Genomic DNA, 17,010 nt, shown 5'->3' with positions numbered 1-17,010 from the left:
GAAATGTGTTAAATGAACAGACAGATGGATGAACAAACACATGAAGGGCTGGCTGGCTGGCTGGACAAACAAATAAGGCCTGCAGAGCTTCGAATGTGGGGTCAGAAGACCAGCCAAAGGAGTTCTCAAGACAGGGCCTAGTGTTTGTTTCCTCTGGGACTCATACAAAGAAAGGCTCATGAAATGTGATCCTCAACTATAACAGCAAACGTATGAGCTCCTGTTTTTCCATTTGTGGAAGGTGGACCCTCACAGCTCCTCTCCAGGACTAGTGAATTAAATGAGCTTCTGTGTATGAGGAACTATTTTAATGTTGGAAAGCACTGCACCAGTGTTAGCCACTGTGAATGGTGGCAATACCATAACTTCAAGGTTAAGGGTGGCAGTGATGGGAGGGTCCAGAACAAAGTCAGTGTGTGTAGCGAAAGGTGTACAGGGCAGCCTGGTTGGCACAGAGGAGCAGGAAACTCCCCTGGGAGGGCACAGAGGGCCCTGCAACCAGAGGACTGGGCCTGGATTCCTGGTGGGCTCGTCTTCCATGGCCCAGGCCAGCCATGAGACTGCCTCCGGGAACCCTGGGAAGCCAGGCCATGGAACCTCTTTCTAACCACATAAAAGCAGCTTAGCCAGGGTCCTGGGTGCAGCCCATCTGATTCTGGTACAGTTGTGAAATCTCTCACAGATGATGCTGTCAATTAAAGGTTTCCCCTCTGCACCCCCGCAATCTGGTCCCCTCACTCCCACGTCCTGGGGAAGGGCAATTTTGAGGCTGTGACAAACTTCCCAAGATCTTTCTAGGGATAATTCAGTCAGCCTAATTATCCCATGTCAATTAGATAAGACTCAAATTACAGGAGCAAGGCTTGCAAGCCTAGTACTCTGGGAGGTTTAAGTTATTTGCCCGGTGTCTCTGATTTTGCTGGGAAAAAATGATTTGCTCCAGGCAAACTAAGCCCACAAATTAGGGCAGTGGCTCCCTCCTGAGCCCTATAAAGGAGGCGTCTGAGACTGCAGGCTGGTAAGCAGCATCACAGCTAAGGGTTGGCATCTCATTCCAGCTCGCTGGCCTCCCCAGCATGAGCCGCCAATTCACCTACAAGTCGGGAGCAGCTGCCAAGGGGGCCTTCAGCGGATGCTCAGTTGTCCTCTCTGGGAGCAGCTGTCCCTCCTACAGGGCAGGGAGCAAAGGGCTCAGCGGGGGCTTCGGAAGCCGGAGCCTGTACAGCCTGGGGTGTGCCCGGAGTGTCTCTTTCAACATGGCCAGCGGCGGTGGGCGGGCAGGGGGCTATGGGTTTAGCCGAGGCCGAGCCAGCGGCTTTGGCGGCAGCATGTTTGGCAGTGTGGTCCTGGGGCCCATGTGCCCATCCCTGTGCCCACCTGGGGGCATCCACCAAGTCATCGTCAACAAGAGCCTCTTGGCTCCCCTCAATGTGGAGCTGGACCCCAAGATCCAGAAAGTGTGTGCCCAGGAGCGGGAGCAGATCAAGGCTCTGAACAACAAGTTTGCCTCCTTCATCGACAAGGTGGGAATTCCTGGAGAATGACAAGGTCTGTGGCAGCTTAGGATAACTAGAAATTCTGAGGCCCAGCTCCTCCTCTCATGGGACCCAGACCAGCTCAGACTCTGGTTGAAAGACAGACTTATAACCTATAATACACCCTAAACTATAAGGCAAGGCAGATGGGGATAGTGGTACGCTAGAACAGTGGTTCTCAAAAGGGGTCTGTGAACCGCTATTGGTCAGCATCACCTTGGCACTTGTTGGAAACACACATTCTCAGGCTCCACCTCATACCTACTGAACCACAAGTTCTGGGAGTGGGGCCCAGAAATCTGTGTTTTAACAAGCCCCCTGGTGATGTCGAGACACTCTCACGTTTGAGGACCACTGAAGAGCAAAGGTGTAGGAGGGTTTGGGAAGGTAAACATTTCCCAAGCTTAGGGGAGCAGGGGAAGCTCACCACAGGTGACAGTGAGGTAGGGCAGTGAAGCATGAATGGGAGTTTGCCAGACAGAGGTGGAGAGAGGCAACCTAAGGAGAGGGAAGAGTCACATGCAGCCTGATGGGACTTGTCTGAAGAATGGGGAGAACTGGGGTTTGTGTGTGTTGAGTGAATGGTGGGAGAGGCCTGGAACACTGGAAAAGCACAAGAAGGGAATTTGGGCTTGACCCTGTAGGTGACGTGGAACCACTGGAGAGTTTTGTGCAAGGGAATGGTGGACTGTTCGTAGACTGCAAATTGAAAAGGCTGGTTCTCCCCCTGGGGAAATGCTCTGAGGTCACAGGCAGCCAGAGATGAAGGCAACATGGGAGGGCCCGAGACCCCAGATCAATTGGATACCGGCCTCTGGCTGGGCTGGGAGAGGCGGTGGTGAAGAAGACAGAGTAGGCAGAGCAGAGGCCAGGCCACCAGAAACCCAGAGAAGGGGTCCTTAAGAGCGTGAAGGCCAGAATGGCCAGATTACATGCCTAAGGACTCACCCAAGAAAGGTGGATCAGGCTAACCATCTACACTGGTCCAGGCAGGTAAGGACAGGTGCATAGGAGATAGATCTTGATGAGGGGCAAGCGAGGATAGTGAGGCCCCTCCTGACGTCAGTGGCTGCTCCCCAAAAGAGAACTGCAGTCAGACAAAGGACCTGGGTGGGAAGGGGTAGGAGAGTCATTTTCTGAGGGATGAGGCTACGTAACGTAAGGGAACACAGCTACTGTCCAGGAAAGAAAATTCCCTGGCCTCTTGCCATTGACTATTGGTTGGCTGGATTCCAGGTGAGGTTCCTGGAGCAGCAGAACCAGGTGCTGGGGACCAAGTGGGAGCTGCTGCAGCAGCAGGATCTGAACAACTGTAAGAACAACCTGGAGCCCATCCTCGAGGGTTACATCAGCAACCTGCGCAAGCAGCTGGAGACGCTGTCTGGGGACCGGTTGAGGCTGGACTCGGAGCTGAGGAGCATGCGTGATGTGGTGGAGGATTACAAGAAGAGGTGAGTGGAAACCTGTGCCCAGGCTGACTGCCTCCTGGGCCCGGGCTTTCCCCACAGGCACTAGGATGTATGCCTCTGGCCTCAGGGCCACTGAGCTCAGGTGAGAGTGACCCATCCTGAGATCTTCTGCCCAGACAGGATCAGGGCCTTCTCTGGGTGGCCAGGTGGATTAGAGAGTGGACAGCCAGCATTTCAGGCAGTGGTGAGGCTGCCCTAGTTGGTGACTCTCTTGCTCCCCATTCACAAGAGCCCAGTTGCACATACCATAGCGGCTCAGGTCCTAAGCTTGTTCAAGTTGCCCCCAAGTTCCCAGGAACCTCTCAGCTGGGCAGGGAGCTGGACTTTCCATTGGGCTTCCTCTCACTTCCCTCAGATCCTAGACATTTAGGCCATGTTCCTTCCTCCTGTCCAAGAGGACAGTCTGACTTCCTTGGGACTCATGCTTGGCAATGGGGTGAAGTTATTGATAGGGGTGTCAGGCAGCTGGGGTGACACAAAAATCATGACTGAGAGAGGGGCAGCGGTGTGTTCCTGTGATTTGGACAGAGTGGGAGGAGGAAGAACCTTTTCACTCTCCAGGCTTCAGAGGAAATCTAGACCCAAGCCATCCAGCCCCCAGGTCCAGGAGGAGGTTGCTTCAAACCCTGCCCATGACGCTGGCCACATAGTCCTAATGAGTTGGACAGATTTGCAAAAATGTAAAATAATATCTATTAAAAGGTACATAACATGGGCATCTCATCTCTTCTTTCATGATAACACTCCCACACACACCCACACCCACACACACCCTTCTCATCGTGATGCTTCTCCTGCAGGTATGAGGAGGAAATAAACAAGCGCACAACTGCTGAGAATGAATTTGTGGTGCTTAAGAAGGTGAGGACAGGATGCATGTCCCTCGGTCCAGCAGGGTGAGGAGTGTAGGGGGTGAGGGAGGTGAATCAGAGGAAAGACTGAAGTCTCTACCCCCTGCAGAAGGGCCTAGAGCTGAAGGGCCACAGAGAAGGTGGAGGGATTTGCGGCCTGGGGGCACCTTGATGTTTATCTAGCAACTTCACTTTGTCCAGGCCTATGTCTTGTGTAAATGGCAGGAGTGCAGACATGGACAGTCACTCCCAGGCCATGCCCATGGTGGCCTAGGGAACAGCATATGCTTTGAGAAGGGCTGTAGGTTCACCTTCAGCTCTGACCATGGTGTGGCTGACCATAGGGAGGTAGGGCTCTCTCCCATACTCTCTTTGAGATAGAGTAGGCAGTAAAAAGATTCCATTCTTGGATGGGGCAAGAGGAGTTCCAGGGGCATAAGGAACCTGCTCAGGGTCTTGCAGTGAGATCGGGTGGGGGTCACTTCTTGATCCTTGTGTCTTGACTCCATTTTCTGGGGCAGCTAGTCACTGATCTGGGTGTCGGGGGCCAGCACCTGGGAGACCCCTGTCTGGGCTTGAAGAAGGGCAATGTCAGGGGCTCTCTGGATTCCCCTAGGACGTGGATGCGGCGTACATGAGCAAGGTGGAGCTGCAGGCCAAGGTGGATGCCCTGGAGAGAGAAATCAAGTTCTTTACGTGCCTGTACGAGGGAGTAAGTCTCCCCCAGTTCCTGTCCCTATCCTGGCTCCATCGTCTGGAAGGACAGATGTGTGAATGAGTGGTTACTAACTCATCAGGAGCTTTAAGAGCCCAGGGAATCTTCAGTGTTGGGATGCTGGGAGCATTGTAGAGTAAAGCAAGAGTGACATCAATCTTGGTACATCCGATGATGTGTGCCATCCACTCCAGCCTGGCCACCAGCTGTCCCCTCTCACATCCTTCAGGAAGCCATGGGGCCCTAAGGGGTCCCCACTGACCCTCAGCCAAGCATATTCTCACTTCTGCTTGTCTTCTCTTTGCGGCTTGGGAATTTCCTTGGGTCTTAGGCACGAGCCCCCAGGGATGGAGGTGAAAGTCCTCACATCCTTTCTCCCACCTCTGTGACCATCTGGTTTCAAGCCTCAGCCTGTTGGCCCATTCATGGGCTCTCAAATATCCTTACTGTCCCTTGCGTGGTGGCCTGGCTCTCTCCCCTCCACCTTCTGCACTCCTGACTGATTTCAGGTGACAGTTATGGGGGTTGGTTTCTTCTTGGGCTACTTCAAAACCATCCAGCAGTTTTAGATGTGGTGTTGGAACCTCGGGACCAGTGAACTCCATTCTTGGAAGTTTTGGGGACCACAGCTTGAGTTTATTTGGGAGGGTCTGGGGGGCTCCCTGCTGGGGCAGGCCCATCACCTTGGCGCATTCTTCTGCTCACAAAAGGCACTTGAAGCTTCCTTGTTGCCCCTGCAGGAGATTGCTCAGATGCAGTCCCACATCAGTGACACATCTGTCATCCTGTCCATGGACAACAACCGGAACCTGGACCTGAATAGCATCATTGCTGAGGTCAGGGCCCAGTGTGAGGACATTGCTCTCAAGAGCAAGGCGGAGGCCGAGGCGCTGTACCAGACCAAGGTGAGCTGCACACCTCCCCAAGGTCATGTGTTCCGGGGCCTCTGGTCCATCCCGTGACCCACCATGGCCCACATGCTCGCTGGGAGCACAGCATTGTCCAGGGTGCTGGGGAAGCCCCAGAGGAGGAAGAGATGGCAGCTCTGTCCTTAGGAACCATGAAGCCATCAGAGAAAACACACAGCTGAGTGCAAATGAGTGTGTCACAGAAACACGAACCTTGGGGAGACAGAGGTTAGGGAACTAGGTCTGGGTGGGGCAAGTCGGGAGCCACGTCCTTAGAGGCAGAGAGTTTTGAACTAATTCTGGGAAGAAGGAAAACGTGAGTAGTTAGCATCTCAACTCCCTTGCTAATGACAATAAATTAAGGGGTCTCATCTGAGATCAGGTCACTCCTATCTTTTCATTCAAGTCCAACTCCAAGGAGAAAGGGGGAGGTTTGAGTCCCTTAGATCGTGACTCCTCTCATGGGTTGTGGGTGGGGAAATGAGTCTTCAGATAATTTAGTTTCTCAGATCAAGATGGCGACTTCCTAATTGTCCTTGAGGTTTATCAGGCTCCTTCTCAAGGGAAACCCACACTCGTGAGACCTTATCTTGCCCTTCCCCCTGCCCCCTTGCTACCCCAGGGGCAGAAAGATTTGACCTGCAAGGGTGTGAGGAAGGGAGGCTTTCATGGCCTAGAAAACAACTCAGGCCAAGGCTTCTTGATAAAGGTGCAAACTCAAGTCCCCAGTCCCCAAATCCTTCTGCATTCCAGCTTCCAGCCAGGATCAGGGATGGCTATGTGGCCCAATCATTCTGGATTGTCAGTGACCAGTGCTTAATCCCAGATTCCTTCTAGAAGAATTAGGTATAAACATAACATGGGTTCATTTTTTTCTTGAGGTTACCCACACCAGGATTTCTCCAGCTCAGGGCAAGCACTCACTGAGCAGAATGAAATCAGTGTCATCCCAGAAACAGTACTGTGAATACTTATTATTACTCCTCTTTTGAAGGTGAAGAAGTGGGGTTCAAGGAGTTTAAATAACTTTCCAAGCTCATTTAGCTGATAAGTGATGGGGCTGGGTCTGAATCTACATGTCTGATGTTCCATAGCGTTTAGACAGAAAGTCAGGAGGTGACTCTGGTTGAGGAGGATTTATGAGAGGGGCTCGGGGTGGCTTGGGAGTTGAATGGCAGGAGTTTAATCTCCTGTCTCAGGAGGAGACGACTCGGTGTCAGAATCAGGGACTTAGTGCCCTGGTGAGGAGGGCTACTGTGCAGAGATGCAGAAGGCCACCTGACCTGGCACCAACGATAAAACACAGGAGCACAGTGAGAAGTGCCCCCTACCTTCCAGGGAACCCTGACTCTAGGACCATGCTGGAGCCAGATATTAGACAACCCCTCAGAGACAGACAGGCAGCACACAGTCACTGGAGTTCTGGATGTCACATGTTCTTTGTGTTCCCCTTATGTCACTTCTCAAGGTCATCTAGCTGGTAGGTGAGGGAGATTACCGTATTCTGGGGTAAAAATGGAGTACTCTCTGTTGATTACTCAATGGATGACATCAAATGCAGGAATAATCCCAAACTAATAGATGACTCCAAATTCATGACCCATGGTGACAGGATATAACCAAATCTACCCCCACACTCCCATACACACAAAATGCGCCTCCATGTCGAGCAAGACTGCCAGTAGCCTGGAACTCAGCTGAGCTATGAAGGGGGGGAAGTCCCAGAAAAAATAGGTTGGTGGCTCATCAGTTCCCTCTTTGGTTCACTCATTCATTTATTCACCAGACCTCTTTTCTAGCCAGACTCTGTGTTAGATACTGGGAATTCAGAAATAAAACTGAAGGTCCCTGCTTCCCAGTCATTCTGAGTCTGATGGGAAAGACATTGAAATGTGTGGTCACAGTACAGAGTGGTAAGATCTACAGACTGGCATGCTAGGGACTATGGGCACAGATGGGTACCCAAGCAGGGACCAGTGAAGGCCTCCTGGAGAAAGTGAGTCTGCCCTGGCTGAGTGGACCTGATTAGGGGAAAAGAGAGGATGGATGGGGGAGGGTTTTCTAGCAGGAGGGAGGAGCTCGTGCACAGACTCAGAGATTTAAGAGCACATGGGCTCCTTATGGAACCTGAAACTGTTTGGCAGAGGTGCGGAACCGGGTAGGTGATGGATGAGGGCAGTAAGAACTGAGCCTGAAGAACCTAATAGAGTCAGATCTCAAGGCACCTTGATGCCAGGCTAGGAGTTGTTTGAATTTTACCTTGACTTTGAGGAGCTATCGGCACAGAAGTATCATAATCAAAGTTGTGTGTTGCAAAGCTGCAGTGTAGAGGGTGTGAGACTTTCAACTGTCCTTATAGCTAAAACCTTCAGTGAGATCATCTCTGCTGAAGGCAGATAAATCAAGCCAAAGAACAGATGTCTGAGTGGGAGGCTGTTGATAGGCCTGGTGAAGCAGGGACCCCTACCTATTTCTGCCACACTCCCCAGGCAAAGGCACTGCCTGCTAGGCTGAGCTTAGGTTCCTGTGTTGGCCCCTCTCACCCTAGTTCCAGGAGCTGCAGCTGGCGGCCGGTCGGCATGTGGATGACCTCAAACACACCAGGAATGAGATCTCAGAGCTGACCCGGCTCATCCAAAGGCTGCGCTCAGAGATTGAGAGTGTGAAGAAGCAGGTGAAGGGGCTTTGGGGTTTCCTGGCTCACTTCCAAGGGAGGGTGAACTGTCAATCACACACTCTCCCCCTGTGTCCCTTCTCAGGGTCTTCCATCTCAGAACTCCTTTCCTCAGATCGAGCCTCTGTTCTCATCCTTCCACACTTAGCTCTCACCTGAATCCTGGAACAATTGGAAAGGCCTTTCCAGAAAGCAAAGCGGCTGAGAATAACAAGCCTCTCAGTTGCAGGTTGACAGGCCACTAACTCCATGGGTGTGGCTTTGCTCTAGGAAGTGGGCAGAATAGAGCATGGTCCAACCACAACGAGCACTTGGAGGGGGGCAGTGAAGGGAAGCTCAAGGTACCTTAGAACTCAGGGGGCAATGCCACCTCCTGGTCCTCAGTGCTCCAACCTGGAGACAGCCATCACTGACGCTGAGCAGAGGGGCCACTGTGCCCTGAAGGATGCTCAGGCCAAGCTGGATGAGCTGGAGGCCGCCCTGCTCCAGGCCAAGGAGGAGCTGGCCAGGATGATGTGTGAGTACCAGGAGCTGATGAGCACCAAGCTGGCTCTGGACATCGAGATCGCCACCTACCGCAAACTTCTGGAGGGCGAGGAGTGCAGGTAGGTGATGGGAGGGCTCTTAGAATGTTAGGGCTGGAAGGACTTTTGGAATCCTCTGACTTAATTTCCCAGGTGTGGGTGGCAGGCTGCTGGAGAGGTTGGAGATACTTTTTAGGTCACCTACAGACATAGCCTTAAACAGCATCCTGTCAGATAATAAGAGGTGATTTCCTTTACGGTTTTCTTTCCAGTCTTCAGACTACAACAAGGAGAAAGCTTCAGCGTGGTGCTCTTGTGTATTTGACACTGACCTGACACTTGGAAATATCTCTATTAGTAAAGAGATGGTAGATCCTAGGTTCAAAGTCTCTGAGCAGACAACAATATCTAGCCAAATTTTTTTTGTTTTATTTATTTTCACTGCTACTGTTTTTGTCTTTTTTTGGTCCAGCGATACTGGTTTTCTATGTACCCTGTTGATATAAAACTTCCTTTTAAGAGAAATACATTTTTTTGTCACAGAAGACAGTCAATGAAAAATACTAAACGTATAACAGTATGAGTTATATGTGGTCATAGCAACAGTTGAAAGGGTAGTACATGAAGTGTTGACACTTGAAATCCCCATTCTAACCTAGCATTATTTTATGAATGAGACTCACAGAAGAGAACTTATTGGATCTAAAGTCATAAAGTTAGTTCCTTAGTGGCAACTCTTGATGCTAGTATTTCTACACATGTATTTATTCAGACAGTAGCCTCATAGGGATGAAGAAGTGGGCTGACGAGAAACACAGCAGGAGGGCCCCTGGGAGGTGGTGTTACCACAGGGGCTCCAAGGTTGCAAGGTCACACATCTCCTAAGAGGAAAGACCAGGGAGAGGTGCTTAGAGTCACCCAGGGCAGTTCATGCCACCTGGCCAGCTGGAGGACTTGTGGAGGCTGCGCTAGCCTGGCTGACGGTTGCAGGCTGGGGTGAGGGTAACTCAAGATTCCGTGTGATGGAGATTCACCTGTGCTTTTGTCCCCTTGCAGGATGTCTGGAGAATACACCAATTCTGTGAGCATATGTGAGTATTTCACACTTCTGAAAGAGTATTTTTAGCCTATTAATGAACACAAAGGAAGTGGTCCCCTACCACCAGGACCCCCATGGAACAGCCTGGGTTCTCCCTGCTAGAGCGACATTGTCCTAATTTCCTGTGCTGAGACCTGCAGCCTCTTCCTTGATGGGGTCTGCTTCCCATCACATTCTGACATTTCACACTTCCCCATTTCTGGCCCCTTCCCCAGAAACCTCACTCATAAGACTCTCAGCCCCGCTCTCTTCTGCCGCCCCCTCAATCCTGCCTTTGCTGCATGCCGGAAGCTGTGAGTAGGAAGAAGGGCACCTCCTCACCCGGAGTGAGACCCGGGTGTGCACAGAAACATCGTGCACAAGCAGTCGAGATGCTGCCCTAAAGGATTCAGCCTGGTCTCCTGAGAGAAGCCGGCAAAAACTCTCCTGTATCAAGCACTCAGGAAATTCTTTGGAAAAAAATTAAGAATGTCTTAAGTTAAACGCAAGATTTGCTGGCTTACATGATGCTTAGGCAGCATCTGCTCTTTGGGGGAAGTCCCTGCTACTCCTGTTTATTCAAAGAAGGAGAAGGCACTGGGCTTGTGGGTCCTGTGGGATCTGGGCTGATTCTCCTGGTGCTTGAGCTGCTCAGGAATTGAGCATATGTCTAAAGCCAAGTCCCCCGTTGATGTGGAGTATGACTTAGGAGGGACACATTTAATCTAGGTAGAGCTGGGAGGCTGGAGAAGACTTTGGGTCAGCCCTGTCCTGGGACATGCACTTATTAGTCCTGCCTCTGTCTTCCACAGCCGTCATCAGCAGCTCCATGGCTGGGACTGCAGGCACAGGAGCCGGCTTTGGGTACAGCGGCAGCGGCACCTATGGCTATCGGCCCAGCTCTGTCGGCGGGGGCTATGGCTTCCTGCTGGGGGGCTGTGTCACTGGCAGTGGGAACTGCAGCCCCCGTGGGGAGGCCAAAACCAGGTTGGGGAGTACAAGTGAAATCAAGGACCTGCCGGGAAAGACCCCAGCTCTGAGCTCACCCACCAAGAAGACCCCAAGATAAAGTGAAAGACAGCTGTCCAGACAGCTTGCTTTGGTTTCTCCTGGACTCCCTTCAGGAAATTCCTCCATCACATTTGTCGTCACCTCCTCCTTGCTTTTCCTCACCACTGTCATCTCCTCTCTCGAAACTCTCTGCCTTAGTCTTTCTTAATGAGGAGTCAGGATGCTAGCCCATCCTTCTGCCTCTATACTAAGAGGCTTCTTAATGCAGCCTTCCCTTCCTGAAGAATTGCCAGGGATAAAGACTTGACCCTTTCCTGGCTGTAAGCCCCTCGCAGATGAAGCTTTTGTCTCAAGGGCAATCCCAGTCCTCCTGCTTCCCCTTCTGTGCCCTGGTTTTGGTAGTTATTTGGCCATGTGCTCCATGGGTACAGACCATTACAGGTCCATTGACAGATCTGCAAGGACGGTCTCTTCTTAGATCAGCATCAGCTCTGGGGAAACCCTTGGTCATTAGCTGTATTTACCTTGCATAGTCCCTGCAGACTACAGCCAGGAGAAACCCTGCTGACTGGCCCGTCGGTGAAAGGATTTGTGCTCTCAGCATGTGCGTTCTTGTCCTCGTTCAGGCCTTTCTTCCCTGCTTCCTCATCTTACCAATAAATTTGTACAACTCATGCTGCCTCTCTCTCCTAAGGGAATCTACCTCTTAGGCAAAATTTCTTCTGTAAATAGAGGTCAATGTCCTGGTACCTGAGACTTGATGTCTTTCAAAGAACCCCAAAGTAACCTTTGAGCTGAATGAAAGACATCCTTGCATGGATGGCAGGACCCCACGGTCACCTTCATTGGATTTTGTGATACTGAGGATTCATCTCTGTCCCCCATCTCCAGCAGATGAACCTTTGAAGTCACGCTTTTCTCAGGTCAATGCATGGATGAATGGAAAATCTTTGAGAACATCCAGATTGTTGGGACAGACAGGGAGCCAACATTTGTCTCGTGGCAAAATTTAAAACCGGCCAAACAGAAAAACAAATATCGTATATTAACACATATATATGGAATCTAAAAAAATGGTACAGATGACCCTATTTGCAAAGCAGAAATAGAGATACAGTCATAGAGAACAAATGACCTAGATGGAAAGGCAATCCAAAAAAGAGAGGATATATGTATATGCATAGTGGATTCACTTTGCTTTATAGCAGAAATGAACACAACATTGTAAAGCAACTATACTCTAATTAAAAGAAAAATTGGCCAAGAGGCAGCAGAAGGCCGGTTCCAGAAAACCTGGGGCTCAAGTTTTGGCTGTTCATTGTTCTCTGGACAAAGATCAAAGGCAGATTCTGTTTTAATTAATGACCCAGGTTCTCTTGATCCGTGGGGAAGTTTTACTGGGTTGAGGTGGATGTGAATGAACATGTACGTATGTATGAGTTGTGTTTAAGCGTGGGGGCCATCTCTGTTACATGTCACTCAACTTCCAAAACACTCATGTGCTCAGAGCTTTCTCATAGGCCCCCAGGCCAAAATCATGCTGGCAGCATGCAATAGGAAGCAAAAAGTAAGTGAGAGACCAGCACACATTGAGACCAGGGCTCACAGGTACATCTGAACAGGGTCACTATGTGTCCAGAGAGAGTCCTAGAGTTCAAGCTGATAGCCTTGAATTCAGATTCAATCCCTGCAGCTAAGTGGTGATCATGGGCAAAGCTTTCAACCTCTTTGAGCCTCATTTCTGTAGCTATAAAGTAAGCAGAATTAACTACCAGATTGTAGTTAGGCTAAAATGAGGCAATATGAAGACGTTCTGTGCAATTCCTGGTACAAAGCTCATGCTTAATAAATGTTAAGTGGAAACAGAATCTTGTTCTTGATCTTTGTGGTTCAAAACATAATGAGCTCACTGAAAGGTGTTTAGCTGCTGGTAAAGCAATTAACAAAATCTAAACTTTAACGAAACCATCTTATAAACTATATGCAGTTTATTGATTGCCCAAAGGAGAACTGGCTGGCTGAATAACTAGTCACAGGGAAGACACTCTTGGGGCCAGTAAAGAAATGGGTGGTCAAATCAAGGAATATTTAGGAAGTAGCTATCACATGCCTGGCATGAGTTAGTGTTGAGGATATAGTGATATAGAAAAAGGTCCACGCTCCCCAATAAGTCCTGGTTGCCCATTATATATAAAGCACTTTGTTAGAAATGGGGACTGTGCCTGGGAGTTAAATAGGTTTTCCCTCTCCTCATGTCAAGAGAAACAAAATGAATATACATATACAGCAAAAAGGTCTATGTGAAGAACAGATAATATCAGCAAAACAGATTATATATATATATATATATATATCCATTTCCATCTTTCTATCATCCTCAGTTCAGTTCAGTTCAGTTGCTCAGTTGTGTCCGACTCTTTGAGACACCATGGGCTGCAGCACACCAGGCCTCCCTGTCCATCACCAACTCCCAGAGCTTGCTCAAACTCATGACCATTGAGTCGGTGATACCATCCAACCATCTCATCCTCTCCTCCTGCCTTCAGTCTTTCTCAGCATCAGGGCATTTTCCAATGAGTCAGTTCTTTGCATTTATCATTCTAGTTGTCGATTAATCTGATGAAACGAAAGGGTTGGAGGATTATAACTAGGTCTCAAACAAAATGATTATGTCTTCTTTCAAAAAGCTTGGAATGAATATGTGAATGTATCCTCTTGTACTGTCAAAGAAGCAAGGCAATGGCATTTCCAGGCTATGACTTGATCTTTAGGTATATATCTAAATATTATCACTGCTGCTGCTGCTGCTGCTGCTGCTGCTGCTGCTACTAAGTCTCTTCACTACATATTCTCAAATAGGAAAAAATAGTTTTCATTTAAATAAAATATATACAACTTTTTTCATTTCTAATGTGAAAAAGAAAATCACTTTATCATAAAAGATGGGAATAAAGTCAACAAAAAATTATTTGGGGAGAAGAAAAAGAAAAGGGACCAAACTCTTAATGAGGGTCTTCTTAGTGGTGTTAGTGGTAAAGAAACCATCTGCCAATGCAGGAGACATAAGAGATGCAGGTTCAATCCCTGGGTTGGGAAGATCCCCTGGAGGAGGAATTGGCAAACTACTCTAGTATTCTTGCCTGGAGAAACCCCATGGACAGAGTAACCTGGCAGGCTACAGTCCATAGGGTCGCAAGAGTTGGGCATGACTGAAGCAATTTAGCATGAACTTTTAATGAAGATATAACCACAAAAAAATGTAACTATAACCCAGGTGGGATATGGGCAACATAAGAAATCAGAGGCAGCACAGAGGAGAGTGGGAACTTCAAGGAGGTCAGGGGAGGCTGGCAGAGGAGGCATCACCTATGGAGTTTTGAGAGGATGGAGCTTACTAGGCAGACAAGAGGAAGAAGTGGGCATTGTACCCAGGGGCACTAGATGGTATAAGCAGGTCACGGTTGCCCGAGTGTGAAGAGGAAGGCTGAAGAGTTTCCGAAGGTGGAGAGGGAGAGGCCAGTGGCACCTGAAACTGAGGAGACAGGCAGCAGCCACATCAGAGAGGCCTTGTGTCTGCTAAGGAGCTGGGATTTCATGCTGTAGAGCTCATGGGAAAAGCCTAGATCTTGGGTGTCAGATAGACCCAACTGAGGTCCTCCTCCACCACTCACTGTGTGACTTAGGCAAGCTACTTCTGTCCCATGAGTCTCAGTGTCCTCAGGTGTAAAAAGGGGTTAATAATAGTAGTTCCCTTGTAAAGCTGTCATGAGAATTACACTTAGTGAGAGAATGTAGGAGAATTCTTTAATTTAGTGACTGCCACATAGTATGTGTTCCATAAATGGTTGTTAATAAATCACTGTTACTATTATAGCTCTTAGTATTACTAGGATAGACTCTTCTTTCAAGAAGCTTAAGTGAGAGGGAAAGTAGAGAAGGTCTAATAACTAAGGATAAAGAGTATTGTCTATTAAGAGAGATTTCTATCACTTAACTTCTATGCTTGGATTCAGGTAATCAACACTGACGGCCTCCATGGGAAAACCTTGAAATCTCAGTGGTTTAACTTGACTTGAAAAGGGTTCATTTCTCATTCCCAGTCTAAGGCGTCTCATGTATATCGTTGTGACAGTGGATGGGAGCCTAGGCTCTTGTGTTCTGTAGCCCTGTCACTTGGCACACCCGGTTTCCAGAGTTACTAGGATAGGAGAAAAGAGAGATTCGAGAAGTATGCAGGCTGCTGACTGCCTCACTCTAGGAATGACACACTTCAGTGCCACCACGGCCCCAATCTCCAGCCAAATCCCAAAGGAGGCTGGGAAATGGGGAGGAGCCAAGTCCACTTGGTAAGCACTGGCAGGCGCGGATACAACCTTCCTCAATGTAGGGACAGACATCAGTTACCACCATTGAGTGGTGTTGGGGTGATGCTGGCATCTGCCCTCCAGTCCACGTAAACAGCTTCCTTTTGGTTTTGGCAGTGTAGCGGGAGACATGTTGCTATAAACCATATCAGTCTGCATATTATATTTATTATACTTAGATCTCCTTCAGGTGTTTAAGGAGATACTGTAAATTTGTTTGGGTTTGGAAATTTGTCTACTTAATAGTGGGCTAGAGAAAACTTGTTCAGTATTTCTTAAAGTATATTCCTTAAAACCCTGATTCCTATATTTGGTCAAGAAGAGGGGCTCTATGACCTAAAAAAAGGTTTGGAAAGCTTTGAGGTTTTTTTTTATTAATTTTTATAACAGTACTTTATTTCTTATACGTAAAATCAGCATTCTATTTTTTTCCCAATTTTTTTTTTAAAAAAAAAAAAAAACAACACTCATACTAACAGTGGGAAGGGGGAAGGGAAATATTGGGGTGGGAGGTACACACTTTCAGGTGTAAGGTAGACTCAAAGATATATTGTATAATGGGGGAAGATAGCCAGTGTTCTGTAATAATTGAAAATGTTAAGTAAAATTTTTTAAAAACTCACTTATAAAAATTATATATAGCTTTTATTATGTTGAGGTATGTTCCTTCTATTCCTGCTTTCTGGAGGGTTTTTTTTTTTAATCATAAATGGATGTTGAATTTTGTCAAAGGCTTTCTCTGCATCTATTGAGATAATCATATCATTTTTATTTTTCAATTTGTTAATGTGGTATGTTACATTGATTGATTTGCAGATATTGAAGAATCCTTGCACCCCTGGGATAAAGCCCATTTGGTCACGATGTATGATCTTTTTAATATGCTGTTGGATTCTGTTTGCTAGAATTTTGTTAAGGATTTTTGCATCTATATTCATCAGTGATATTGGCCTGTAGTTTTCTTTTTTTGTGGCATCTTTGTCAGGTTTTGGTATTAGGGTGATGGTGGCCTCAGAGAATTAGTTTGGAAGTTTACCTTCTGCAATTTTCTGGAAGAGTTTGAGTAGGATAGTTTAGCTCTTCTCTAAATTTTTGGTAGAATTCAGCTGTGAAGCTGGGCTTTTGTTTGCTGGAAGATTTCTGATTACAGTTTCAATTTTGGTGCTTGTGATGAGTCTGTTAAGATTTTCTATTTCTTCCTGGTTCAGTTTTGGAATGTTGGACTTTTCTAAGAATTTGTCCATTTCTTCCAAGTTGTCCATTTCATTGGCATATAGTTGCTGATAGTAGTCTCTTATGATCCTTTGTATTTCTGTGTTGTCTGTTGTGACCTGATCAATGGAACAAAATAGAAAGCCCAGAGATAAATCCACACACCTATGGACACCTTATCTTTGACAAAGGAGGCAAGAATATACAATGGAGAAAAGACAATCTCTTTAACAAGTGGTGCTGGGAAAATTGGTCAACCACTTGTAAAAGAATGAAACTAGAACACTTTCTAACACCATACACAAAAATAAACTCAAAATGGATTAAAGTTCTAAACGTAAGACCAGAAACTATAAAACTCCTAGAGGAGAACATAGGCAAAAACACTCTCCGACATAAATCACAGCAGGATCCTCTATGAACCACCTCCAAGAATATTGGAAATAAAAGCAAAAATAAACAAATGGGATCTAATTAAAATTAAAAGCTTCTGCACAACAAAGGAAACTATAAGCAAGGTGAAAAGACGGCCTTCAGAATGGGAGAAAATAATAGCAAATGAAGCAACTAACAAAGAATTAATCTCAAAAATATACAAGCAACTCCTGCAGCTCAATTCCAGAAAAATAAATGACCCAATCAAAAAGTGGGCCAAAGAACTAAATAGAC

General features: G+C 47.7%; 1 protein-coding gene across 1 annotated transcript; it reads left to right on the top strand.

Annotated features, from left to right (window-relative positions):
* Positions 1–1,040: 1,040 nt before the first annotated feature.
* On the top strand, positions 1,041–12,633 carry LOC120858260 (keratin, type II cytoskeletal 73). The gene is made up of 9 exons (XM_040234201.1): positions 1,041–1,523; positions 2,772–2,986; positions 3,805–3,865; positions 4,472–4,567; positions 5,311–5,475; positions 8,027–8,152; positions 8,537–8,757; positions 9,733–9,767; positions 10,567–12,633. Exons 1-9 carry the CDS (start codon positions 1,077–1,079, stop codon positions 10,821–10,823), a joined length of 1,623 nt encoding a protein of 540 aa, XP_040090135.1. The 5' UTR covers positions 1,041–1,076; the 3' UTR covers positions 10,824–12,633.
* Positions 12,634–17,010: the final 4,377 nt, after the last annotated feature.

This window comes from Oryx dammah, unplaced genomic scaffold (genome assembly GCF_014754425.2).
Source record: "Oryx dammah isolate SB20612 unplaced genomic scaffold, SCBI_Odam_1.1 HiC_scaffold_29, whole genome shotgun sequence".
Taxonomy (NCBI): Eukaryota; Metazoa; Chordata; class Mammalia; order Artiodactyla; family Bovidae; genus Oryx; species Oryx dammah.
Note: the sequence above shows the minus strand (reverse complement) of the source record. Positions and strands in the feature narration are given on the sequence as shown.